General features: G+C 39.7%; 1 protein-coding gene across 1 annotated transcript; it reads right to left on the reverse strand.

The window, feature by feature from the left end:
* On the reverse strand, positions 1 to 26,873 carry DZANK1 (double zinc ribbon and ankyrin repeat domains 1). Its single transcript, XM_027697059.1, has 19 exons — positions 26,747 to 26,873; positions 26,216 to 26,302; positions 25,416 to 25,569; positions 24,250 to 24,367; positions 23,782 to 23,878; positions 22,939 to 23,051; positions 21,962 to 22,047; positions 21,152 to 21,269; positions 20,113 to 20,217; positions 15,070 to 15,162; positions 11,020 to 11,248; positions 7,279 to 7,382; positions 5,126 to 5,200; positions 4,120 to 4,216; positions 2,849 to 2,937; positions 1,595 to 1,675; positions 910 to 1,037; positions 461 to 535; positions 1 to 209 (listed from the first exon to the last, which is right to left on the reverse strand). The coding sequence occupies exons 1-19, from the start codon at positions 26,847 to 26,849 to the stop codon at positions 77 to 79; spliced, it is 2,085 nt and encodes a 694-aa protein (XP_027552860.1). The 5' UTR covers positions 26,850 to 26,873; the 3' UTR covers positions 1 to 76.
* Positions 26,874 to 27,063: the final 190 nt, after the last annotated feature.

Below are 27,063 nucleotides of genomic sequence, written 5' to 3' on the forward strand. Positions count from 1 at the left end.
TTCAAGGAACCTCCAGCTCTATTTTCAGAAAAAGGTTGTTGTAGTAACACGTTGACGACACCAATGTTCCTGAGTTTCATAAATTTGTCCAACGTTCTCTGTCCAACCTTACTTGGAACAATGAAATAACCTCATTATTTCCAGTTGTAACAGCCAAATCATATGCTGATTGCCCTTCTGCGTTCTTCTTTTGTGTGTTTGCATTGCAGCTGTAAATAAAGAACAAATTGGTTTCAAATACTTAAATTCATTTCAAGTTACTGGACTTTGTGAAATGGCTTGTAGATAAATGTTGATGTGGAGTAACTTCAGAATTTCTGTGTGCCTCTTCCTGCAGGGACAGTGATAAGACCACTGAGCCTTGGACAGGCTCTGGCCCTTCAGTAGTCCCAATTAGGTCTGTGCAGGCAGGCTGTGGGTAGCCTGCAGCTGAGCTAGAAGCCCAGCTTACAGTACATACCGTAACAGGACTCGGATGCTCTCCTGTCCCTCCAATCCAAGCAGAACTGCCTCATGGAGAGCTGTGTTGTTGTGCCTGGATAGGAGGAAAGAACAATGTACTTATTACCAAAGGAAACTGTCCCAGTACATGTCTTAGCATATAAAACTAAGGAAAATGAATAGGATACAGAATATGCTAGAAGTGTGGTAGGCTTTAGTGAGGTTTATCATATTAAATGGATGGGGGAAGGAACTGAATAGAACAGCAGCTTTTGTAACAGCAGTTACGAGAAGTCTTCAAAACTGCCAACTGAAAGAAGGACTGTGGATACTGTCCTTGAAAGGAGCTCCTCAACTACAGATTTGTGTCAAAGGAGGGGTGGGAGGTTAGTTCTAAAACTGGAGCATGTGTGCTTTTTTTTGGTAAAACTTCAAAATACCCAAGGCAGAGAATCAGTGCTCACTCACAGTCCTGACTGCTGGTCTATGTTGGCACCTTTCTGCACAAGGAGGGAGATTGCTTCTGTGTGCTTGTTAAGGACAGCAACTGTGAGAGCAGGTTGATCCTCGTCGCTGATGCAGTTTGGGTCAGCTCCCTAGAATGCACAGCAGAGGGAAGGTGAGCTGTTAAAAACCATACAGATTCTTCAACTTCCACGTTGCTTTAATATTATGCCAATTCAAGTTGGCAAGTGGGCTTTATGCTCAAGAGAGAGAAATGTTAAAATTGTGTTGTTTTGTTTCTTCATGTTTCTTCTGAAAAGGTTTGTCATCTCCTAGCTCAAGGCCAGAGTAATGTATATAATAGCAGTCAAATTAGATTCCACAGTCAGGGTGCACCTTGCCCTACCACACAGCAAAAACTTAGAGGTTATGCTTGCTTTTTCTATAGAGAGGACTTGACCCTAAACTACAAAACTTTCTGTTTGGCCTTGACAAACAGAGAAGAATGCCTTATGCACCCTAGAAATTTGGGGAGAACATATATAAATGTAAAATAGGTCGCATCTTCTCAAAAATGCTCTTTTAATCTGAAGACTATTATGAGACTGTTGCCTCCTAGGCATAAAGCTAAAGTTGTACACCAGGCTAATATTTATTCAGTAAATGGTCAAAGAATTGAAAAGGGAAACTTCAGCAAGCAATAACTTACTTCACTGAGCAATTGTTCTATAAAAGTGATTCTTCCTTTTCCATTTGGACCCAGTTCATCCAGTAGTTGTCTGGATTCTGGCTGTGGAGACACAGACAGTAACATTTCACATAGTGAAAACTGGGCCATATCCTGCCTTTGAGTAAAGGTGAAAAATGCACACAGTGGCTCGAATGCAATGTATCTGAGCCTCATTATTGCTAATCCATGACTCTTCTTTGGGAATGTCTTTTTCAATATGAGCAAGTGTTTGGTAACCCAGGCTAATACCTCACTATTGAGGTCTTGACTCAGCAAATGTGTCTGAAAAATATTAGGTTTACATCAGTGCAGCTCTCCAGGGCTGTATAAAGATCTGCTCAGCCCAGTAAAAGTGCTATATTTAGGATTAAAATTTGAAGCTTCCAGAATTTGTGAAAGTATTTTATTTAAAAAGTGCATATGTTTTTTCTCACAGAAGTTAGTTTACTAAATCTTAAAACAACAAACAATAAAATGTAAAACCTTTTCCTTTAATTTCTTCCCAGGCTTCCACCTCCTTCTTCTCCAAGCATTTTCATCTCTGGACTCATATCACAGAGCTACGTATCTTCTCCCACCTGTTGGGATGGCTAACTGTTCCAAGCTTAGATTAATGTATATTTCCCTTTTGAAACTTTCCATGTCATTACTGACAATCGGTTTAGTAGGCTGTTCTTTTAGGAAGTTTGGTCTCTAGTGGAAGTGAAGCCTTGCTTCTGGAATTAAACTAGGCCTCAATTATGCTGACATCTCAGCTTAATGGGAAAATGGAGTTGACTTAAAAGCTTGTTAGGTAGATCATCTTCTCCCGCCTAGTTCATAGACATAGTGTGCCAACAGTAGTTCCAGCACAGTACATCCTCAGTGGAGTCAAACATAGTAAAGTCAAGGGAAGATGACAGTGCCTTCATCTGATACTGCTTCTGAAGAAAACCTACAACAGAATCAGTCTCCAACAGTGTTTAGGCCTAAAGTACAACGGGTATTGGTAAAATACAATGGATTCAATAATGAGAGAAAAAATCTAATTAAGCTCTTAGTAGGAAAAAAACATAGTTATTTTCAGTTCTGTAATAAATGTCAGTTACCAATGTTCAGGTTTTATATTAAGCTGGACTTTTACGCCCCGCCCCAGTCAAGGTTAAAACCTTTCTATTTTAACCCTTGAATGCCCTCCTTCATGTTAGTGCTGCTTTATAAATACTTTTTCTTGTATTTGCAGAAGATACTTACAGAGAGCTTATCTTCTTGTCCTGTAAGTGTTCTTGACTTTGTTCTCTTTATTTTGCCTCTTGAATGGAAAAGATTACAATCATCTTTGCCTACCAGAAAGGAAAACAAGTGTTAATTCAAAGCAAAGTCAGTATCCTAACTAGAACTTGTGGGAGAGGTCTGGAAATAATTTATCCACAAATAAAGCAATATTTATCAGTTTTCCACATGAGAAAGTGATGAAATATTTGTTGCAGATCATAGTGGTTTTAACAAAAGTTTTATACTCAGGCAGTCTGAAAAAATTGCTATTTTGAAATGAAGATTCAATGAAATGTGGAGTTTGGGGTGGTGGTTTCTTTTCTAACTAGCTGCAGCTATTCAACAGTTTTGACTCAGATTCATGAATTGTTTTGTCCAAAAACCTTATAATTTTTCAAAGCAGTCTGATTTCCAAATACTTAAGAACAAGACTAGAGGATCATGAGTAGATATGTATGGCCATTATTTTCAAGAGACATAATCTATCCAGTGTGCAGGAGGGTTGAGAAGGAAATTACGCAGCATGTGAGGATCATTTGTGAGGATCCAAGTGCCTGGAATCACAGTCACATTATTAACACTCCAAAAAACCAGCTCCCAGTGCCATGGCTGCCTCTTGCCAAGTCTCAAATTGGAAGCACAAAGTGGATGAAACCTATATGGGAATTGAAGCATGTGAAATGATTCTATAGCAATTTCTGAATTCTAATGCTGACTTAACAACCAGTTGATTTAAAGAAAATCTAAATCCAATATGAGATGCCTAAAATGCTGAGCTCTTACTGACACCAATGGGAGATGCAAGTTAACATCATCTGTGAAAACTAGGTCTAGAATTAATGTATTTCATAATTTCTTATCTTTGCCAAATATGCCCCAGCTGAAGTCTGTGGCACAGCTCAGAAGCAGAGATCATATTGATATTTATGGCTCCTATTGTAAAAGAATATGGGAAACATCTAAAGTTTTATCGCTATAATAAAAAAACTGCTATGAGCTATGGCTGCAGTTAACTGGTCTAAGCTGCTCTCTAGGGATGAAGGATTCCTAAGAATTTTTGAGAGAGTCTGTATGTTACTTAAATCTCAACTTGGACACATTTTGAAACTTCAAGATCAAGTTAAGCAGGCACAGAATATCCCAATATAGTAGCTTACCCACCTCAGTGTCTAAGCTTCCAAGCATTACTTCTTTATTCCTGACTGCTATATTTATGGTCTATTGTAAAGACAGGGGAAAAAAAATCTCACCAAAACTGGTCTGATTCCTATCCTGTCCATCTCTGACTTCTGTTACAGTATTCAGGTAATGACTGCTGAACTTCACTGGTTTATTAGTATGAATATCCTGTAGAATCATCAAATGCAGGCAGTTAATAAGATTATCATGTGATGTTATAATCTTGCTGTGGCACAAAACAGTGCTGTTTGCATATAGGAAAATACATAGGCTTTTAATATCAGTGTCAAATTACCACAAGACATTATAATATGTAATTGAACTCTGTTTTGAGGCAATATAATGTAGCAATTTTTACTAAACCTTGTGAAAGGTATTTGTTTTGATTTAGGAAAAAACAAGGTGATACAACCTGACTTAAAGAAATGAAGATTCTCATCCAAATGAAAGTGTTTCTACCACTTGAGAGATCTGATTAACTCCTCACTTCTGAAATGATGTGATATACCTTTTCAGGCCCCACATCACAAAGTAAGCTTGCTAAATTTCTACAAAAGAGATATAATCTGAATTTTGGATTTTTGAAACAGTAGATTTTCATCTTTGAAACGCTGGAAATGAGGGTGGATTTTGGAACATGGCAATTCTGGAGATAGGGATTCCAGATTCTGAATACAGTTAACAGGAGCTCCAACAAACATTATCTCCAAACTAATTGAAAAGTACTAAGCTTGTTTCTTAAGAGCACAATTTGCAGGCTGAAGAGAAGCAGGATCTAAGATCAAAAGCTCACCATCAAAAGCTAGAATCATCAAACAACATCAGCTGAAAGAATAATGTTAATAGCAACTAACGAAATAGCAACATAACCATGAAGTCTGGCTTAATCAGATAAAGATACCTGTTCATCCAGCTCCAACAGAGAAAGAAAAAGATTTTTTTCTCTAAAGTGATAAGTTATCACCCTCTGAATAAAAGAATTTCTTGTTTAGACCCAAATTTAAAATGTTACACTTACTGGTCTAGTGACAGCTTAATGCCAGCTGCCTATCAAAAGGCCCCATCCCCTGAACTGACCTTGTTAATAGCAAGAACATAATTCAGTGTAATAGTGACTTCATAGTCATCCTCACAGATGGTAGCAGAATTAATCTAGAAGGAAAGAGCAGCCATTAGTACCTCTTACAAAAAAAATACACAGAAAGAGTTTTAGGAATAAGTTTTGATGCTGATGTTTCTTATCAAGCCAATGCACAAAATCACATGTGGCCTTTGCCTGCTTGTGATACTGTAACCAACACTTCCCATGTAACTGAGAAAGGGGCAGGTGTCTTTTGAGCAATTCAGAGTAACTGAAATGCCAAGTGAATCCAAAAGGTGTAATGAGGCTAAATTTCATGATACTTCAGTCATTCTCCACCAAGATTTTGCAGTTGCATGGAAGGCTGTGTCATTTTTGGGACTCCCAACTCCAGGAGAATTGGTTACTGATCTAGAAACGCCAGTTTGTGGAAGCACAGTGTGTATTAAAATCTGAGCAGCTTTGTATATCAATTCATTCAGACAGTACTGCTGGCAACAAGTCTATCGAAGTCATACAAAAATGAGTGTAAGGAGGATTATAAAGAAGTGGAATGAAGCTCAAAATTTATATTGCAGCTGGTTGAAAATTTTGAGATAAGGTTATTTATTATATTTCTAATCCAAATGAAAAACTGAAAAAGTGGCATTAAATCCAGATAGTTAACATCTGCTTTGAACCACTTCTGTTACTTTTGGGGGCAGTGGTTTCAAGACAATAGAATGACAACAGACCAAGAAGCAGCAGGAGTAGCCTTCTCTAGGCAATTTTATATTTTTCAGGCCTATCCTTTTGAATCCTCTAGCAAAGGAAACAAGTTGCAGTGGACCTATACCCCAATTCTATTAAGCAGATATTCTAGTTATAGTTGTACTACAGCTTCTGAACATACTGGTGGACAGTAGGTCTCAGTGGATATAGATTCAGGTGCAGAGTATCTACTGGAGTCTAATCCCTCCCCAAAGTGTAACTTGACAAATGACAATTACCTTTCTGACCCCCAGTACTCATGAGCCTTTCTGTAGTTGCTTCTATGTGCTAAAATTGGGGGAGAGGGGATGTACTGGTGTGTCACTTCAGTTAGGACAGGCTAAGAAATACTGAGCTTAAATTGTAACAGGGGAGATTGAGATCAGACACTTCCCAGTAACTATGCCAGTTCAAGGAGTTCCCAAACCCACTTCTGCCTGCATCCCACCTCCAGCTGCTCACTGCCAGCTTACTTTGTACTAACACTGGTGCCCCTTTTTACCTCCAGAGCTGTTTTTAGCCTAGGGCAGTCACTGATCCTGTTCACAGGACTTTGCCACAAGTGGCTGTGCTGGCAGCACATTGCTGGAAGCAATGTGAGAGGATGCAGCTACCAAAGAAAGCAATACAGTACTGCAGCTGAATAGCAACAATAGCTGAGTGCAGAAAAGGACTGTGTGGGCCAACTGCAAAACCTCCATTGTTGGTAAGTTTGAAAAGCCTCAAGAGAAATATCAGTCAGGAACAGTTTAGACAGTTGATCCTCCCTCAAGTCAGAGACCAAATGTTCTCTGACTCATACCAGCCCTATCTTCTAGGACTCTTTGGGAAGAAATTCCAGTTTGCACCTTCTTGCTGTCACCCCTTTAATCATTTTAATGCAGTTTGGTGACATCCTGAAGACTACATCTCCAGTAAGAAAAGCACTATTCTGTTCCTGTAAAACTGGTATAGTTCACACTAAAAGTAGACTGTATAGCCAAAGAGAATAGCTGCTGTCTGCTGCTATCAGCCTGGAGCAGAGGCAAGCACATCATTGAAATCCCATTTCTAGCAGGGCTTATTTAACTGAGCAACTACACAGATGCCATTGATCTCTTCTTTTTCTTGATTGCCTTCTGGGGGGTACTATAAAACAGCTGAGCAAGGGCTTTCTCACTTTCCTTACAGCTGTTAGGTAAAAGAAGAATAGAATTAACAATAGGAAAGAGAGCAGAAAAAAATCTTCAGTAGAAGACTGAGCAAAAAATAGAACAACAAAACAATACAAATTACACACACAAACAGGTCAACATCTAAAGAAAAGGGAGACATTTATTTTTCCAGAGTTTATCTAGCAGCTACAATAATCTTTTCATGACCCTTCATAGGAAGATATTACTCACAACCTCCTTCCTACCTTTCCCATTCGAGGTTCTCCAATCAGTGCTCTGAATTCAAGGTTGTTCTGAGCATAGCTTCTAAGGTGAGCACAGACATGATCCAGCTGTTTTCTCCAGTAACCTGATCAGAGAAAGTTAAGCAGGAGAAAAATCCTTAAAATGTGATTAACATCTGTTCTAGTTAAGTGATGGAAGATTTAAAAGATAGCATAGTTTCACCGAGATACAAAAAATATTTGAATTTTTTTTGGTAGAAAGTTCATCTAATCAAGAAAATGAGAAGGAAGTTACACCCTAAAAAAACCCAGGTGAAACATTATCTTATTCATAGGTTATAATTCATCCTTTGGGCACCTTTATTCACAACAAAATTATATCTTGGATGTTCCTTGGGAGTCAAAACTAGTCCAATGTGAAGGTAGAATCTCACACTAACCCAGATCATAAGAAAAGGAAAAAGTAAAATATTACAATTAAGCAATTATGTATTATTGAACCGGTTTTTAGTTGATTTGGAATAACTGACAGGTAACAATAAGCCAAATCTGAAAACTGCAGATACAGAAACTCAGCATATACAGCATTCTGGTCTGTGTAAGTTATTTTCCAAATAAATTCCTTTCAATTATATATGTGAGAGCTTATTAAAAGCTTAAGCATTCCTGCTCTTTTGCCTGTCAGAATCTCTGGGAGAGAGTCAGCATTCCTTTATGTGGATAGAAGGCATGAAACTTGAGAGGCTGAATGCGCCTGGATTAGAAACTCACCTTAAGCCATTTAGAGTTTTTTGCACCTCCTGTCCAAGCATTTTGGGAGCTACATTCTCTTTTCATCAGGGAAAGAAACAAAAGGACTTGTTCTTATTCTTAACTGATTGTTACCAGGATCTGGCTTATTTTCGTTTTTTAGCATACTTATGGAAAGTACAGAGCATGATTAATTTCATTGTAAATAAATTGTGTAGGCTTGGTAACCTCATTTAACTTATACAATGAAGGTGTTCTGACCTTCTCCTTTCCTTCAAGTTAAGTGAAGCCCCAAACAGTGTAAAGAAACCAAGCCAGAAGGAAAGTGCTGCTCTGACTTTTACAAGAGAAGGCAAGTGCACACAGACTTTTGTGCTTGGAAGACTCTTTCAAGATCGAACTGGTGTGTCAAACTAAAACAGCAGGTCTTATTTGTTAAGCAGCTTTAAAGGAATATAAAAAGAACGATCCACAGAACAACATAAATTTTTCCCTGCCATGGTCTCACAAACAAAAACTAATAGGAAGTATTAATTAAAAAATCTAAACTAGACTACTACTTGATGAGCAATCTATCCAGAGAAGTCAGTAATATTTGCAATAAATTGGTTCATAACTAGATCCCCAGATATTATTTCAAAAAATCCAGATGATTAGAAACATATTCTTGCATGGTTGATGTTTTATTATAAGTCAAAGGAGTTTTTGGCAGCACTGATGGAATACTTGAATCCATGCTGCCAATAGTTGATTACACCTACATCACACTGATTTAATGTTGTAAACTTTACTTCTTTGTACAGTTCACCTGGTAAATTTCTTGACTCCTGATCATAACAGACTGAAAATACAGCAAAAAAAAAATAGAGTACACACCAGAGGATTAGTGATTTGATACTGCTGTCGTTTCCCCCTCTCTTAACTGCTCTGTAATTTTTTTAGTCTTCACAAAAGGAAAGAAGGTTAGTTAATGGCTGTTATGGTCAAGAAATAATAACCCCCCCACATCTTATTTAATCACTTGTATTTAAAAACTTTAATATCAAGTGTCTGATACTATTTTATTTGAAGAAATAATGGTCATATTTGGCATATATAAACAAGATTTTCCTGGGTGATAGTGTACAGTCTTGTTGATACAAATAGTTTCAAGCCATGTACACAGCTCAGCATCAAGGAAAGGAATAGCATGAACTGACTGTAAGAGACGTTTATTGATTTATGGAATGAAATGTGTTCCTCAGTCCTTGGCCGGGTCTAATGGAGAATACATGACACAGTGCAACTTCAACAAAGTTACCTCTGCTAAATGGATTAACAGAACTCAAAAAGCAGTGCAGAATTTCTTCCCAACCTCTCCCAGTGACAGCAGTTCTCACTCACAAGTCAAGAGCTGTACTTCTGATAGAGTTATACAAACGTTAGTGTTAGTCTTCTCTTGGCACTATTATGGGCCAATCCTTTATTATCTCTGACAAAATTATGCTTCCTGACATGCTGAGTTAAGTGTTGTATTTCCTACAGTGATGTCTAAGAGAACATGCCACATTTCAGAACAAGGGAGTAGGAACATAGATTTTCTTAGTGATTATTTTAAAAGTAAGAGTGCATCTGGATACAGATACACAGACTTAAAAGAGGAATTTCTAACATTAATTAGCAACCTTTTCTACCCATTCCAATTAATTAATTAATTCTGAGAGCAGCTTGAGAGGTTAAACATCTAATTGTAGAAGAGCTAGAGATGAGAAAGAGGATCTGAAAAAGTAACTGCTCCTCCAAACAATGCTTGATGCTGTAATGATTTTAAATTAACTTGTCCTATGGATCGCACAGCTGGACTGCCCTGTGAAATTAAAGACAACTTTGCAACTGGGCCATTTGTTAGTTGCCTAGACCATCTATAACGCTGCTGATGCTTTTGAGAAAGCACGCAGGATCACCCTTGAGGAGAAAAGACAACGCAGAAAGAATCGAGCCTTGCAGAATATACCATCTATAGCATCTAAGGAATCTTTCTGCTGTGCCTTTTGCAACCAGACATGCCTCTCTCGTATTGGCCTTTTTAGCCACCAACGCGCTTGCAAGAAACATAGGTAGAGCCCTTTCCAAATCTTCGTTCGCGAAGCCTAGCCATGATGATGATGAATTAATACTGATGGACTGTCCTCAAGGGTTTGTGATCAAGAAAGCTGAAGTTGAAGATTTCCCAGCATAGTAAAACTAAAACCTCTAAAAATTATGAGCATTTAATGACAGCAAACAGTCAAGTCATTCCACAAACAATAAACTGACCACAAAACTCACTGTGAAACAAAGTTGTCTGCAGTACTGATACAGAAGTCTGTGAGTGGACAGACTCTTCAATGAGTGATGTAGATGTACTGATACCCTTGAGGGGCTGGAAGAAGGGTTCTAGAAGAGCTCTCAAGGTTTCTACCAACCCTATTTTTTGTAATCCTGTTAAAAATCCCTTCAACTAGTTAGGTTTTCTTTGCTTCCAAAACTTCTATAATTTCCTCCACAACGTCACCCCAAACAAGTTCTTCATGTAGACAAGCTTCATCATATTTTCAAGAGCTATGATCCCCTGAGTTTTGTTAATTGATACTCCCTGCAGGTGCCATTACAGGTCTAACTGAAATTCACATTGTAGGGGCTAGGGAGGGTGCTGGGAGATGGGGTGGCTGTTCAGTGGTTTCCAATTCAAATGCAGGTTATCTGCCCCTGTGTGGGATCTGAGGAAATCAAACTACTACCAAATTAGTAAGGCTGCACAGGGGTCAGTAGCCACAATTTTGATATAGCTGATAGCTCTCTTTTAGCTATTGATGGAGATCAGTGATTGAATTGTAAGGCACTGCATTTACAAGTGACTGTAAATGGTGGGAAGAAAGACTTGTAAAGATCTAAATCAGTGTCATACTGAAGTCACATTCCATAGACTATAATATTTTCAAGAAAGAACAAGGTCATACATTGCTTAGAAAACATAAAATCAGAACTTCTAACCTTTTCCAGGACTAATGGCTGTCAGGAGAGGCTTATGATCACTCATCTTTTCCAGCTTTTCTTTTTGTGAAATCAGCTCAAGCTCCTTCTTTTCCAACTGTTTGCTAGATGGGTAAAAAAGTCCTATGGTTTGGGTTCCTTTATCTTCTCTTTCTGTTAGTTCTGGCCTTGATTTGGTCATGGAAACAGGATGAGGTTGCCAGGCAAATTGAGCTTGTAATTGTTTAGCCTGGGGGGGTTGAAGGGAAAGTCTAAGTAATATAATTAGATATAATTAAATGGCTTACAAGCATAACTTAACTAGAACAGTACACAAAATTGTAAAGGAATGAAAAAGCTAGCAGGAAGAATCACTAACAATTCTTGATTTTAATTACCAGTCTGTAAGAACAATGCAACTTATCACAAATATTCAAGCAAAGTCAAAATTCTTCACAATTGCCAGAAGACTTGTATGCTTTTGTAGGGCAAAAGCTGGTCTTGCTAAATATTGCGGTCTTTCTTAAAACAGAGTTTTAAAAACACCATTACATTTGTATGAAGGAATATCTTGTATCAGCACGCCTCAAAATAATTCAAAACTAATAGAATAAGCTTAAAGAGCTAAATGTTTTGAAAAGCTCGTTTCTCACTTGCTATTTAGGATGAGGCTGGATTAAGGCCTTGGGCTAATGCTGCTCTTCAGCAGAAAGCAGAACAAACGTATCCTCGGTTTTGCCCTCGTACTCAAAGACCACAACATTGTCTTAAGGAAATGAATGGAGCTGTGCCAATCTATTCCCGCAATGGACCAGCCTTTCAGTTGTCTTGAAACCTGGCTTTGTAATACTGTGTGTCTTACTTCAGAAGATCCCAGTGAGTCCCCAGGATCCACAAGACTGCCGTTCGGAGAGCCCCACCTTGATGGGGGCTCTACGTAAACACCACAGGACACGCAAAAGTGAGTATATGGCTGGTTGCTTGTACCACACTTGAAACAAGCAAAGTAGGATGGAGGAGGTCCAGGCTGGAAAGTTCAATGCAACACTTGTCACTAGAGAAGCATATGATGCATGGTTCAGGAATGATAAGAGCAGAGGAATGAATTAAAAGGAAGTAAAGTACCACTCCCTAAAACTGTTAGATTAGGAATATTAATCAGGATACCAGATTGCTACTACACAGGCAGTTGCAACACAGTAAATCTTCAGATATTTCAGCACTATACTATGAAGGCAAACATTTTTTCAGACAGATCTAGCATTATGGTACGTTCAGTTTTAACATATACTTTCAAAATTACTTATTTTATTTGACAAAGCCCTGTAATTACTAGTCTGGTGCTCTGACACTGAATACTGACTGCAATTCTTTCCAGTTCAATTCTATCACCACTCCCACCCCCCGAGTTCCCTGGCACAGTACAGGACCAATGGTTATTGGATATAGGATAGTGTTTCAAATTTTATGTGCACTCATCTAACAGAAAATAAATTCTCCTTGAGTGTGTTCTTAGATTGAAACACTATAGAAGTGTTTGCACAAGCTCTATTGAGCAGTTAAGTACTTGTCTTTACCCAAGTTAATGAGGTCTTCAGCCAAAATGATTGCATGCATCATCTCATGTCTGTAAGTGCCTGTATAGGTGATTATAGCATAGTGTAGTTATGGGAAAACTTGCATTAGGTTAGCCTATACTTTAACCTTTGATGGATAAGTTACTTTGTCTGAGTACAGGGCTATTGCATCTCAGCTGATGTAATGAGCGATGCTCTTGACCCATGGTAATTAGTTAAGTTCTAAAACCTTAAGTCACTGACTGATGTGGGGTCAGGATGTCACCTAAGACTTTCGTTTTTCCATACATAATCCTATGTGCTCTAAGCAAGTATCTTGATAATAATAATCTGTCTACTAGCTGACAAGAATTTTGCAAAGAAAGCTTGAAATTGCTGCAGGTCACAGATAAGTGAAATCAGATTTGTACACACAAACACCAAGTGCACATGCCTTGGCTCCACACCAGTCACAGAAACGGGCATCACACTGGTTAACACGATGGCATTTTGAGCACGAAACTGTCTTCCTTTGCTGGCTGTGGTAAGGTGGGGGGGTGTCTCCTCCAAACATGGGCTAATAAAACAAAACAAGCATTAGGGAGAAAATGCTGCTTATGAAGAAAAGCTCACAAGCCTAATAAGGGGAAAGATGAAAGCAAGCTACTCTGATAACATAAAGTAATATGCAGCCTAAAAGAATTATTGCAACTAAGAATTACTGCAACTTAAAATGAGCAACAGAGTGGCTTGGATCTAACCTGTAATTTTTTTCATTACAAAACCATGGTAAAATGTGGCAATAATTAATTTAAAAATATTTTTAGCAGAACTAGTACCAAAAAATAAAAACCTTATCAATGGCATCCTTTTACACTATGTATTTATTACTGATCAGCCCCATGTGTAAGTACAGTTGAAATTAAGAGTGAGGGTTCTCTACTGATAATCTTATATTTTCAAATCCAACACAAAACAGCTATTTTTCTTCGTACCTTCCTTTTTAGTAGTATGGCAGAAAGAATGTGTTAAGGGAGGGAGTTTTCTCACAGTTTGGAATTTCATGTATAAATATTCTTTTTGCACTCTTTTACCTTATATGCAAGTTATATATTACTTTGTTTTTCTACTACAATTAACTTATAAGGGTAAGCAAATAAAACAAGTTTTTCATCTGAAACTGCTAGAGGTTTAGTATAGATCCCAGTTAGGACAAATAGGACTTAAAACTGCTTTGTAAGGTTTGGCTTCAAGGCTTATGCAGTTTATTTTCTCTACAAGTCAGGAATATGGATAAGGAACACAACCCGAGGAAAAAAAAAATTATTTGTATTACACCACAACAGCAAGTAAGCAAACATGAAATAGCCCTATTTTCATCTGTGGCCTGCATTTCAACTGAAACTAAGTAATTTGAGGGTTTGATTGGAAGATAAAATTTACGAAGGCACAAATCTAAATGTCTTCTAAATCTATATTATTTAATAACCATTAATAATAACATCAGAATTACTATTATTAACTATTTAGAAATTACTAATGGTTATCACTAATTAATCTATATTATTAGTAAAATTTCTGATTACTATTAATAATTCTTAGTAAGCAATTAACTCTCTCTCTTAGCTATTACAAGACGAATGCTCCATATGCCTAACTACATATGCAGCTACATATTACATGTCTACATTCAGTGAAGCAGCTAAACATATATTTGTCTTAGGTAAGTACAGAATCCTACTGAAATTCACTTTGTAATGACACTTCAGTGGCTACACAAGAGACTTTTGCCTCTAGCAACAGGCAGTTTTAGAACTCAGGATGTTAGCCATTATAATCAGAAGATTTTAACTTGCGAATCATTATTTTTCTCTCATTTCTGTATTTATCACAACCTGCAGAAGTGAAATGTACCATAAGTTTTTCATACAAGACTTCTCAGAACTGAAATTAAAACTTTCCTAAGGAACCAAATGAGCAAGTTAAATGGGGAGTTGAAACAGACATCAATTTTAGGGGTAACATTTACTACCGCTTTTCTCACCTCTGTGTAGAGTCACAGCCAAATACAAGCATACTAGCTGTATGCACATAGAAGAGGCAGCAAATGGAGATAAGAAAAATAATGTAAAAGCATATTTTGTTTTCAGAAAATAATTGAAATCAGTGTGAATGATCTTCCTCATGTATATACTCAACTTTTCTATTGCAATTGAAAATAATCTGAACAAAAACAAGACTTCCTTGGAGTCAAGACTACCCATTTTCTAAGAGCCTTTTGAGCTTTCTCAATGGCATTCATAATCCTGACTTCCATGGGAGAAACTTGAAGGTACGTGATACACTTATGTTTAGCTGGACGTTTGCGATGGAGCATCTGTGGCAGTACTGGGCTTGAATATGACATGGGGGAGGAAATCTCTGTCTTTGTAACATAGGGACACAGGGATATACCTTCAGTTTTCCAAAGATAAAGAATGTTATGCTTTCATTTCATTGATGCAAGAAGCCTTACCGTCTGTATTTCAGGCAGTTTGCTTTCACAAGTTGCACAGTGTTTATGGTGAAGAGGATTTCTTGTGCCACACACCTGACAAATTACTTTACCCTTTTAAACAGAGAAAGAATACATTTCACATAGTATTTGAAAACTGTGAACAACGAAAAGAACAAGAGGACTTGATCTTACAAAGTGCTGTGGTTATTCAGCCCTGCAGATAGAAGAGATACTTAAACTCTGTGCTGTAGGTTTCACACTTTAGTTAGGCCATATTGCCTGGTCATCACAAATCTGTGTATCTTGGTGACTAATTTTTTAAAACTATGGCATAGTTTCCTCAGGAGATCCAGTATCAATACTTCCAGATATTTGTATATACTAGTGTCAGTTTGCTTAGTCACTACACTCACACAAAACAGACAGTCCAGTACCTGCAAGGAAAATTATTAATAATATAATAACTGTTAATAATACAATACCATCATATCATTAGGTGCCTTAAAATATCCTTAAAAGGTCTTAGCACAGTCACTATTAACAACTGAGTTTCTACCAGGGCTAAGAATAATGAGACTGCTATTTTGATTGTTGCCACCAAATAGTTTAGGTCTGCCTTTGCACCTACATCAAGGCTACCATAAAACATTCCATTTGGGCCAACGGCTATAAACTACTTTTGGTGGGTTGACCCTGGCTGGAGGCCAGGTGCCCACCAAAGCCGCTCTACCACTTCCCTCCTCAGATGGACAGGGAAGAGAAAATATAATGAAAAGCTCATGAATTGAGATAAGGGCACTGATAACTGATTACTGTCATGGGAAAAATCTCAGCTTGGGGAAATTAACTGAATTTATTACCAATCAAATCACAGTAGGATAATGAGAAATAAAATCAAATCTTAAAAAACACTTTCTCCTCACCGCCCACTCCTTCTAAGGCTTAACTTTACTCCTGATTCTCTACCTCCTGCCCTCCTCAAGAGCACAGGGAAATGGGGAATGGGGGTTACAGTCAGTAACCTTCCTTCCTTCCTTCCTTCTCAGGGGGAAGACTCCTCACAGTCTTCCCCTGCTTCAGTATTGGGTCCTTCCCAGGGAAGAGAGTTCTCCATGAACGTCTTCAACATGAGTCCTTCCACAGACTACAGTTCTTCATTAACTGCTCCAGTATGTGTCCCTTTCCACAGGGTGCAGTCCTTCAGAAACAGGCTACTCCAGCATGGGTCCCCCGTGGAGTCACAAGTCCTGCCAGCAAACCTGCTCCAGCTCTCTTCATGGGGCCACAGGTCCTGCCAGGAGCCTGCTCCAACGTGGGCTTCCCATGGGGGCACATCTGCCTTTAGGCATCCACCTGGTCCAGTGTGGGGTCCTCCATGAAGTGCTTCCCCATGGACCTCCCTGGGCTGCAGGGGGACTGCCTGCCTCACCATGGTCTTCATCAAGGGCTGCAGGGTAGTCTCAGCTCCTGTGCCTGGAGCACCTTGCCACTGACCTCGATGTCTGCATAGTTGTTTCTCTCACGCATTCTCACTTCTCTCATCTCTGGCTGCAATTTGCTTCTGTGCAATAACTTTTTCCCCCCTCTTTAAATATGTTATCCCAGAGGCCCTCCCTCTGTTGCTTATTGATTCAGCCTTGGCCAGCAGTGGATCCCTCTTGGAACCAGCTGACATTGGCTTCATTGGACAAAGGGAAAGCTTCCAGCAGCTTCCCAGAGAAGCCCCACCTATAGCCCCCCACCTCGCTACCAAAACCTTGCCATGCAAACACAATATCTCTGTCAATCACATATTTAAGAATTATCATTAAAATCCACATTAAAATCAAAATAACATCATCACAACACTGAATGAAAGTGGAAGATTTACACACAATCCACCCCTCTTCCTTTCACCACAATTACAACACAAGAAATTCCCCATGATCACTCCACTCTCTAACACTGTGCAGTTCATGTTTTGTCTGTTACCTCTTCCAATTACTATCCTTATCTCAAATTCCTCATGCCCCACATAGGGCACCAAAAAGGACTGTGATGGATTGACCTTGGTTGGATGCCAGGTGCCCACCAGGCCACTCTATCACTCCCCTCAGCAGGACAGGGGAAGAAAATAAGATGGAAAAAACCTCATCAGTCAAGATAAAGGCAGTTTACTAAAGCAAAAGTGAAGGTCATGAGTGCACAAGCCAAGTTAAAAACTCAGAGGTTTTCTGTTTTCCATCAGCAAGTGATGCCTAGCCACTTCCTGGGAAGCAGGGCTTCAGCACGCATAGAGGTTGATCTGCAAGGCAAATATTGTAAAAAATGAATGCCCACCCTACCCTTCCATCTCCTTTTTCTTAGCTTTTATATCTGAGCTGATGCCATATGGCATGGAATTTCCCTTTGGTCAGTTTGAGTCAGCTGTCCTGACTACGTTGGCTCCCAAGATTTTGCCCACCCCCAGCCTACTGGAGACGTTGGAGAGATAGTGCTGGTGCTTGCCAGCACTGCTCAGCAGTAGCCAAAACATCAGTGTGTTATGGACACCTTTCTAGTTGCCTGTGCAAAGCACAGCACTGTGAGGGCTGCTGTGCGAAAAATGAACTCCATTTCAGCCAGGCCCAACACAGACATCAAGCTGGTAACTGCCTCAGATTATGAATCTCCTTTGTTATCTGATTAGTCTTCAGATAGTAATTTCCTTTCATCATCCTTTTCCTTCCAAAAATGTTCGCTTGCTATTATCACAGAATACCACTGAATGGCTGAGGTTGGAAGGGACCTCTGGAGGTCACCTGGTCCAATCCCTCTGCTCTGCCCTCTAGAAGGGCCACCCAGAGCTGCTTGCCCAGGGCCATGTTCAGATGGCTTTCAAATATCTCCAAGGATGGAGAATCTACAACCTCTCTGGGCAACCTGTTCAGTCACCATCACAGTAAAAAAGCGTTTCCTGATGTTCAGATGGAACCTTCTGTGTTTCAGTTTGTGCCCATTACCTCTGGTCCTCTTACTGGGCACTACTGAAAAGAGCCTGGGTTTATCTTCCTCCACTTCGGCCACAACAATCTTATGCAGCACTAGAGGCTGGGCACAGAGTGGCTGGAGAGCAGCCAGGCAGAAAGGGACCTGGGAATTTGGATTGACAGGAAGCTGAACATGAGCCAGCAGTGTGCCCAGGTGGCCATGGCATCCTGGCCTGTATCAGGAACAGTGTGGCCAACAGGTCCAGGGAAGTGATTCTTCCCCTGTACTCAGCGCTGGTGAGGCCACAGCTCAAATACTGTGTCCAGTTCTGGGTCCCTCAGTTCAGGAAGGATATTGAGGTGCTGGAGCAAGTCCAGAGAAGAGCAACAAGGCTGGTGAAGGGACTGGAGCACAAGTCCTATGAGGAGAGGCTGAGGAAGCTGGGGTTATTCAGCCTGGAGAAGAGGAGGCTCAGAGGAGACCTCATCATTCTCTACAACTACCTAAAAGGAGGTTGCAGCCAGGTGGGGGTTGGTCTCTTCTCCCAGGCAACGATCAGTAAGACAAGAGGGCATGGTCTTAAGCTCTGCCATGGGAGGTTTAGGTTAGATATTAGGAAGAAATTCTTTACAGAGAGGGTAATCAGGCATTGGAATGGGCTGCCCAGGGAAGTGGTGGATTCTCTGTCCCTGGAGGTTTTTAAGATGAGACTGGATGTGGCACTTAGTGCCATGGTCTAGTAACCATGGTGGTAGTGGACCAAGGAGTGGACTTAATGATCTCAGAGGTCACTTCCAACCCAGTTGATTCTATGAGCTTCTTGCACCCTACCTTCAGGTATTTATATACATTGATGAGATTGCCTCTGAGCCTTCTTTTCTCTAAGCTAAGCAGTCTCTCCTCTCACAATCTTTCCTTTAGATGCTCCAGTCCCTTAATCATCTCTGTGGATCTTCACTAGACTCTCTCCATTATGTCCATGTCTCTCTTGTACTGGGGAGCCCAGAACTGGACACAGTACTACAGATATAGGCTCACCACAGCTGAGTAGTGGGGAAGGATCACCTCCCTTGACCTGTTGGCAACACAGTTCCTAGGGGCTTTGGCTTTCCTAACAATGCCTCTGCATATTCCTCCCAGGTTACCTGTCCCTGCTTCCACCTTCTGTATATTTCCTTCTTATATATCTGAGTTTTGACAGGAACTCCTTGTTTATCCATGCAAGGCTGCTGGCACTTCTGCCTATCTTCCAGCTCATAAGGACAGACTCCTCTTGATCTTGGAGGAGGTGATCCTTGAATCACCTTAAATCATCACTACCTTTCTTGGACTTCTCTTTCTGCAGGGCCTTATCCCATGGGACTTTCTCAAGCAGATTCCTGAAGAGGCCAAAGTCCGTTCTCCTAAATTCCAGGGCTGTGATCTTGCTTTTGTCCTGCTCTTTACTCTCAGGGTCCTGAACTCCTGTTTTGTGGTCACTACAGCCAAGGCTGTCTTCGACTTTCACATCTCCAAGAAGGCCTTCTTTCCTTCTAACATCCAGCAGAGCACCCTTCTTCTCTGGCTTCTCAACCACTTGTGCCAGGGAGTTATCTTTGATATTTTCCAGGAAGTGTCGGATTGCTTATGCTCTGCTTTGTTGTTTGTCCAGTAGATATCAGGTGCCTAAAATCTCCCATGAGGACCAGGGCTTGTAAATGTGAACCTACTTCTACCTGTCTCCAGAAGGCCTCATCCACTGTTTTTTCCTGGTGAGGGGGCCTACAGCAGACACCACTACGATGCCACCCATAGAGGCACAGAATCATAGAATCATTTAGGTGGGAGAAGACCTTTAAGATCATTGAGTCCAACTGCTAACCTAACATGAGAGCCATCGCTCCACACTCCACTGCTACATCATGCGCTCTTCAGCATGCATTCCTGAGCTTATGTTGTTCACCTTTAATCCTTAATTCCATTCTAGGTGTTTTAATCCTACTAACTCTTAAAGCTCTCATAATATAATTATACAAAGTCAAGTTGGATCAAAATATTTGTAATGAAGTAATTTGTTAGAAAAATGCATGCCAGGAGTTAAATCACTTTTATGTTACATTTGTTCTCAATTACCTTTATGCAGGTGTTGTTTTGAGGCTGCAGCTGTGGAGCCTCACATACAATGCAAGTGGGTGTATTCATTGGCACAGGATGTCTGCATTCAAGACATGGTGCCATCTGAAGAAAAAGCCACAACACAGCATGTTAAGGACCACAATGAAATCATTAAAGTTATAATGAGATTTCAATATTTTCCTATCTGGAGTCTACATAAGAAGCAAAGTCACTTGAAACAAAGAAACTGACAGCAACTGATGCTGATATTGATCCCTAAAGATCAAAGGCTATTGAGAAAATATGAACACATCTGGAAAGACAATGCCGAAAAGGTACTAAGTTAATTTTCAGTAAAATTAAAATGCTACTATAAAATATGTACAGGTAATTGAAATCCTCCTAATTATGAATCTAATCTAAACAGGCAGTGAATCTTCTCAGCCATTACTTAAAACTACAGCATCGCCCCAGACAAGATATCTTTCTGATGATATAGGAAAGGAGACACACCATTGGCTTGTTAGATCAGGTTATTATCTTCTGGGAGGGGCTTAGGGAAGACAGTTACAGGCAGCACTGCAAAAACTTGGTGCTCTTACATATGCCCACACATGCCACTGTTTAAGGTTTCAGGAATATTAGATGGATCTTCTAAAGCTATGACATAAGCACTAGTTATTAGCTAACTAACTGCACTAGTTAGCATTGGAATAAGACACATAGTCAGGTCCTGAAGATGCAGTGGTTGTTGTTGCAGGATGAGGAAGAATTTGAATCTGTCCTGACACAGGCAAATAAAACACAATTTACTTTTTTATTGTTTTCCCTATTAAAAAACATGGCACTTGAAGAAATCTATGGGTAATTTTGCCCATTATTTGAGAGTTTCATCAGCTCTACTGCTAAAGGTATTGAGCAGAACAAAACAATTAGAACAGAACTTCCAAATGAAAGTGCAACTAAGTAACAGGTTTGCCAGCACTGAGTGTGTAACTTGCAGAGGATGTTGTTTACTCCAAAGATGACGTGTTGATTGTTATGACATTTTGCTGACCTGCCTTCCTTCAGGGAGTGGGAAGCGATGTACTGGCACAGGTGGGATAGGAGATCCACATTTCTGGCAGAAGTGAGCCAACAGATTAGACAGGTGAGGTGCAGAACAGTGTGCACATCTGAAAATAAGACCAAACTGGCTGAGCTTGTTTTAGTATTGCACTGCTGCATAATAATTAATAATCTGGAACTTGTTGTGACAGGACTTAGGCCACTGATTTCTCGGTTGTGGTTTCCAAGCTGTGGTGGTCTACTAGACCATGCCCCAGCATTCATGATATGAAGTTCTGAATTCTAAACAGCTTTGCAGAGTAGAAAGCTCTCTGGCTGCTATGGAATTTCATACTTTCTTCCTCATCATGAGGAGGTAAACATGTGAGGTAAACAGGTCTCCTGACATGCAGTCTGTATCAGGCCTCACTGCTGCAGCATGGGGAACCACTGATGTAGATCACAGAACCCTTCCAATATTGATAAGCATTACTATTCTGTGAGACTACTCCAGTGAGCAGTTTTCACCTACAGCAGTAAGGCTGTAGTATAATTTGAAAAGACAGTTTATCCTCTGACTCTACAGGTCCTAGAAATTTTTTTTTAAGAGATGATAAGACAGTTGATAACTGTGTATGGTAAAATGTAAATAAAACGACATTTAAGAGAAGGCCTTACCTTGATTATATTATTCAGTTATGAGCCAGTGTCTGTCTTTGCTTTCCTAATGTTTATAGAGGCCCACAGTATTACCAACTTGCTTGCAAAAGGTTCAGACACTTTCCGAAGGACAAATATGTTAAAAGGAGAAGTCACTTACTTAAGGAAATCTGTTTCCCTCTGGATCCTTGACACTTGTGTGCTTGCTAAGCTTTTCTGGCTTGTCACTGCAGAAGAACTTGCAAACTGAAATAAAGTTACTTCTTTAGCCCTTAGTAAGCAAATATTTGCAAAATGGATATAAAAGTAGCAAAGTCAGCTAAAGATGCTATTTGAAACAACAGGAAACAGTGCACTGAAATGCACTGCTTTAAGGAGCATCAACTATACTTGATTCCCCATTAGCTGCCTTAAGGACCCAGAGCTTCTTCCAATAAAAATAAATCAATCTCTTGCTATTTACTTTCATGACAGAACTACTGAATATTGAGTTTCAAATATTAACTTGACAACATACAGCAGTAGGTATTTGCTAATTGCACATTCAGTAACATATCAGAAAAGAATTAGTAAGAATGTTAATTTTCTGTGCCTGGTTTTGTCCATACTGATAACTGTAAACTGCTTTGGACATTCCTATTCTAGTATGTCATTACCATTAAATTTAAATCAGGACTGTAAATAATAATGGCCCATCTTCGCGAACGAAGATTTTGGGGAAAGGTCTTTTTACCTTTCCAGCCTGCGCAATGGATTTTTTAGGTGAGACACAGCATGCGCTGAACTGAGCCCACCCTTTAATCCTAAGGTTCATCTGCCGGGGCCAAGCAAGCTTGGACAATGGCAGTGAGGTCCTCAGGACGTAGGTTTGTTTAGAGTGTCCTTCTCATAGATGGATGGCCACACAGGGCTAACAACCTCCATCAGGCCAGGAGACCGGGGAATCGAACCCGTGGTCGCAGCAGTGAAAGTCCTGCACACTAACCACTAGGCCACCAAGGGTCTCAAATCAGGACTGTAAAATACAGACAAAGGCTGAGAGATCTGAGAAATCACAAATCTTCATATCTGCATTTTTTTTAGACCTCTGTCCTAATGACATTCTTACACAGTTTTCTTCAGCACCCCTTTGCTTACCTGCAATGACTCTGTTGGTGGTGCTGAGACAGATTCTTCTCTGTACTCTGTTGTTCCCAAATGACTGGCAAGGAGCTGTGGTCCTTGCAGGGATCTATGAGAAGTCTTTCTTTCTGTTTCCAAGATTAAAATTACAATTCTGTTATTCCACTGTCATTCACTTCATGCAGCTAATATATATCTTAACATGAATATTACATACTCTCGCTAAGCATATTAAAAAATGTATTTGACGTCCAGATTTTGGGTTCAAATAAGCTGCACGGAATTACAGGAAACTGAACTAGAAGAAACATCATGTCTCTCTGAAAGAGCCTACTTTTGTATTTTTCTTTATTTACAGTTTTATTCCTTCCTTCATGTTCAAAAAAATCCCAGCTCCTAAAAGTAAATTAATGAGTAAACAGTAGTACAATTCCCTGCTCTTAAACAGTCCCATTGCCATTGCCATGGAATAACAGACTTTATCTACTGCAAAAATTTGGGTTAAACTCTAATTTGTGCTTTGTGTATTTATTTTGGAATCTTACTGCAAGCAAACATAGTAAAGAACTCTGTAAAGGATTTGTAATCCCATCAATTTAACAGCATTTTCTGGTACAAAGAAAAATACAGACTGGGCCTTGTTATGTTGCCGAGAAATTAATGACATTTTAATAATTTTTTAAGAAGTAATGTGAAATGTATGGAAGGTAAGTTTTGTTCTCTATTTGCAGTGTTGAGCAGAGGATGTTTTGTCCTCTGAGATGGTTTTAAAACTACCTATATGATACAAGAGGAAAAGGTTACGCTATTTTCTGCTAAAACAGAAGATTATCTCAGTTTTATGAAGTAATACTATACCTTGAAAGTCTTGGGGTGCTTCACCCCAGGCAGGCTTGATTTCCATATTCAGTCCGTTCTTCCTTGATTTTGTAGTAAACATTCCACCTTCCTTATTCTAAAAGGTAATTCCATTTGAATTCCAGACGAAATTTTTGCTTTTGCTCAAATCCTCTCTTGCTACATATTTAAGCTATTTATTTTCAATGCAAGCATTTGAAAAACTTCTATTATAAATGTATTTTTAAAATATTTTATGTGAATTGTTCATAAAATACCACTCTGGGGAAAAAAAGTGTCTCTTTGAAATTTTAATATTACAAAAAGGACCAAAGCAGCAAAGATGGGCAGACAGAGAAAATAAATATATTAATAGTATAGACAGTTTAATCTCTAACTAACACATATATAATATATATGTTATATTATATATAAAATATATATAATATTTTATATTATATATAAGGGGTTACAATTGCTAAAACTTACCTGTGTGGCTATATCTTTTAGAAAATTCTTGTCATCATCTTCAACAGAAAAAAGGATGTTTGCTTGCTTGTACTCTACCAGAAACACCTTTGTTACAACTGTACTCTTCCTGCAGTCCCTGAAAATCAATGTTCACAAAGCTATATACCCGCCACAAACCCGTGTGCAGCAACGAGCCACTGATGAACATGGCTCATCTGGTTGAACATCTTTTCCAAGGTTGCCAGTTACTACTGCAGTTGATAAGTATAATCCTGGGCAATATTTAGGTAATAAAAATCTTCAATTCGCTAATACATGTTAAATTACAACAGTAACATTGAAATTGCTGTAAATGTGCAAACCACTCACTTAGGATAAAAACATACTGGAAACAAGTGTTAATCTAGATAAAAAGAAAATACACATAGGCCTAGGTTTTGCATGTCCCTGCACAGGGAATATAATGTTGTTATATTCCAGCGCAGACACAAATGAAGGCTACCTGCAGGTGCTAACAACAGGGAACAGCAAGCACAAATCTCCAAGTGGAGTGGGAGTTTCTGCTCTGTTGGAAATAAAAGATAATGCAACACAGTCCAGACAGAGAATTTATGTGTCCTCTCTCTGTCTCTAAGTATGAAGTTAGTTTGGACAAAGTCAGTGGCTGTGCAGCAAAATCCAGTTTTCTTTCTATGTATTGTATTTTCACCTTACCCAACACTGTACTTAAACTGTGACGTTTGGCATTCTGTGCTCCTTTGGGAGAAACTAAGCAAGTTCCTGGAAAGACCAGCTTCTATAAATCTGTTGAACCACTGGATGACCCCAGAAAACACCATACTGGTTCCTCTGGTGTTTCTGATGACCACACTCAAAAGGATGAGCTCTAAGTACAGTATATTAGCTTCTCGCCCACAGCCTCTATGGATCATTGGTCTATACCCACAGCCCAGGAGATAAACATCGGAGAGATAATTCAACCGCACAAACACTTGGTGGATAAATAGTATTATGAGAATGCAATGTCAATGCAATTCATAAAGATCATTTCAATTGCAAACTGGCTGTGGAAAGGGGCATTTCTCATTTGCAAGGTATGGAGTGCCTTAAACAACATGGCTACAAGCTGTGACTGAGATATCTGTCCCTTGCCAAAACAGGACTAAAATAAATAAGTTACTTACTTTGTAACTGCTAGTGCCTTGAGCACTATTTTCCCAACTGGTAATATGATAGGACCCTTATACTTAAAAGTGTTACACTCTCCATAGCCAGGTTTCCTAATGAGTTCTGGTTTACTTCCATCTAAAGTGTAATAAATAGAGACCTCAGGTGTATCTGAAACAGAGAAAGTAATTATTCAAACTGTATTCAACCTTGGAAAAACAAGCTCTGCACTCCAGAGTACTCACTACTGTGCTTGATTTTTGTCACATAAACAAAATAGAGCAGTTCCATAAATGACTGAATGTTTGGGACCAAAACTCTTTCTGCCATGAAATATCAGTTACTCAATAGACACAATTTCATTATGAGCAACATTTCTTATATCAAAGTAGCTGGGCAATGGTTTTGTACGAAAACATTACAGCAGCTTATCCATTCCACTGACAGAAAAGATATTTTCTGCCATGGTGAAAGGTGACATTTTAAAACATGTAAGGAAAACATTGGGGGTGAGCCTGGCACATGATATTTTCAAGCACTGTTTTTGCAGTCAAAGCAAAATGTAACAGCTTAAAACTTTGACCTTGGAAGCAATTAAGACTGCTAACACATATAACTTGTATGTTGGTAATATTACTTGAATGCATAAAATTACACGCAAGTATATTTGGCACATCAAAAGCTGTTGGTTAATTTTGTAAGTTCCTTAATGAAATGCACACTAATAAAAATCGTAATCAAATGTGAAGAAAAGTATAGAGGCTAAACAATTCAAATGACCACAGAAATAAAGGTTTGACATGGACTCAATTCATACCTGATTTTATTTCTATGAGAGTATTTGTGTCTATTTCATGTTTAGCCTTCCCTGGAAGAGGGATTCGAAGTGGTATGACCTGAGGAACTGAGACAGAGCCAGCTGTCATTTTTCTCAACAGCAATCTTTAAAATAGAAAAATAAAAAGGCAGACAATAATTTTCCTAAACAGAAGAATGCACTGAGAAATACGGTCTTTTAACATGATCTCTTGTCCTCATTTTTTTCTCTTAAGAGAGAACATTGGATTCTTTAAACTGTTATTTGTCATTAATATTTGCATGATTTTCACACTGAAAAGCGGCAACATCCTACTTCCAACTCATTCTCCTGTTGCAGAACTGTGAACAAAACTTGAGATGAGTACTGTGAGGGAGACTCCACAGCCTCTCAGGGCAATCTGTTCCAGTGCTCGATCACCCGCACGGGCAAAGTTGTTCTTCCTCATATTCAGGTGGTACACCACCGAGAAGAGCCTGGCTCCATCCTCTTGACATCCACCCACCAACTACGGGCGGATCAGATCTTTACCTGACCTGAGGGGGCTGATAGCTTTTCCCTCAAGGCCCCGCCTGCTCTTGGCACACCTGGACCAAGGCACGCTGCGCTCTGTTTCAGCCTCCTGGGACCGCATCCCTGGCGGGAGACGCACGGTCCCAGCGGCATCCCCAGCGCGCCCGGCTCCCGCCACAGGGCGGCCAGCCCCCGCTTTCCGTCCCCTCCCGGTCCAGCCTGGTCCCCCGCCCTGCTCCATCCCTGTTGTGCCAGCCCCGCTGCCTCCCCGCCGTGCCGGCCCCGCTCACCCGCCTGGCTCCGCTCACCCGCCTGGCCCCGCCGCCGTCCCGTTT

The sequence above is a fragment of the Neopelma chrysocephalum genome, unplaced genomic scaffold, assembly GCF_003984885.1.
Source record: "Neopelma chrysocephalum unplaced genomic scaffold, ASM398488v2 Primary Assembly neopelma1_117, whole genome shotgun sequence".
Classification (NCBI taxonomy): domain Eukaryota; kingdom Metazoa; phylum Chordata; class Aves; order Passeriformes; family Pipridae; genus Neopelma; species Neopelma chrysocephalum.

Bases quoted from the DNA above. Each gene is read 5' to 3' on its own strand.
- DZANK1 (XM_027697059.1), bottom strand. From the start codon at position 26,849: ATGCGGTCCCAGGAGGCTGAAACAGAGCGCAGCGTGCCTTGGTCCAGG. The intron at 22,048-22,938 runs GTAAGCAAAGGG...ACTTTATTTCAG, and splicing joins CACCAACAGAGTCATTGCAG to TTTGCAAGTTCTTCTGCAGT. The intron at 15,163-20,112 runs GTAATTGAGAAC...TCTGTTTAAAAG, and splicing joins AAAACAACACCTGCATAAAG to GGTAAAGTAATTTGTCAGGT.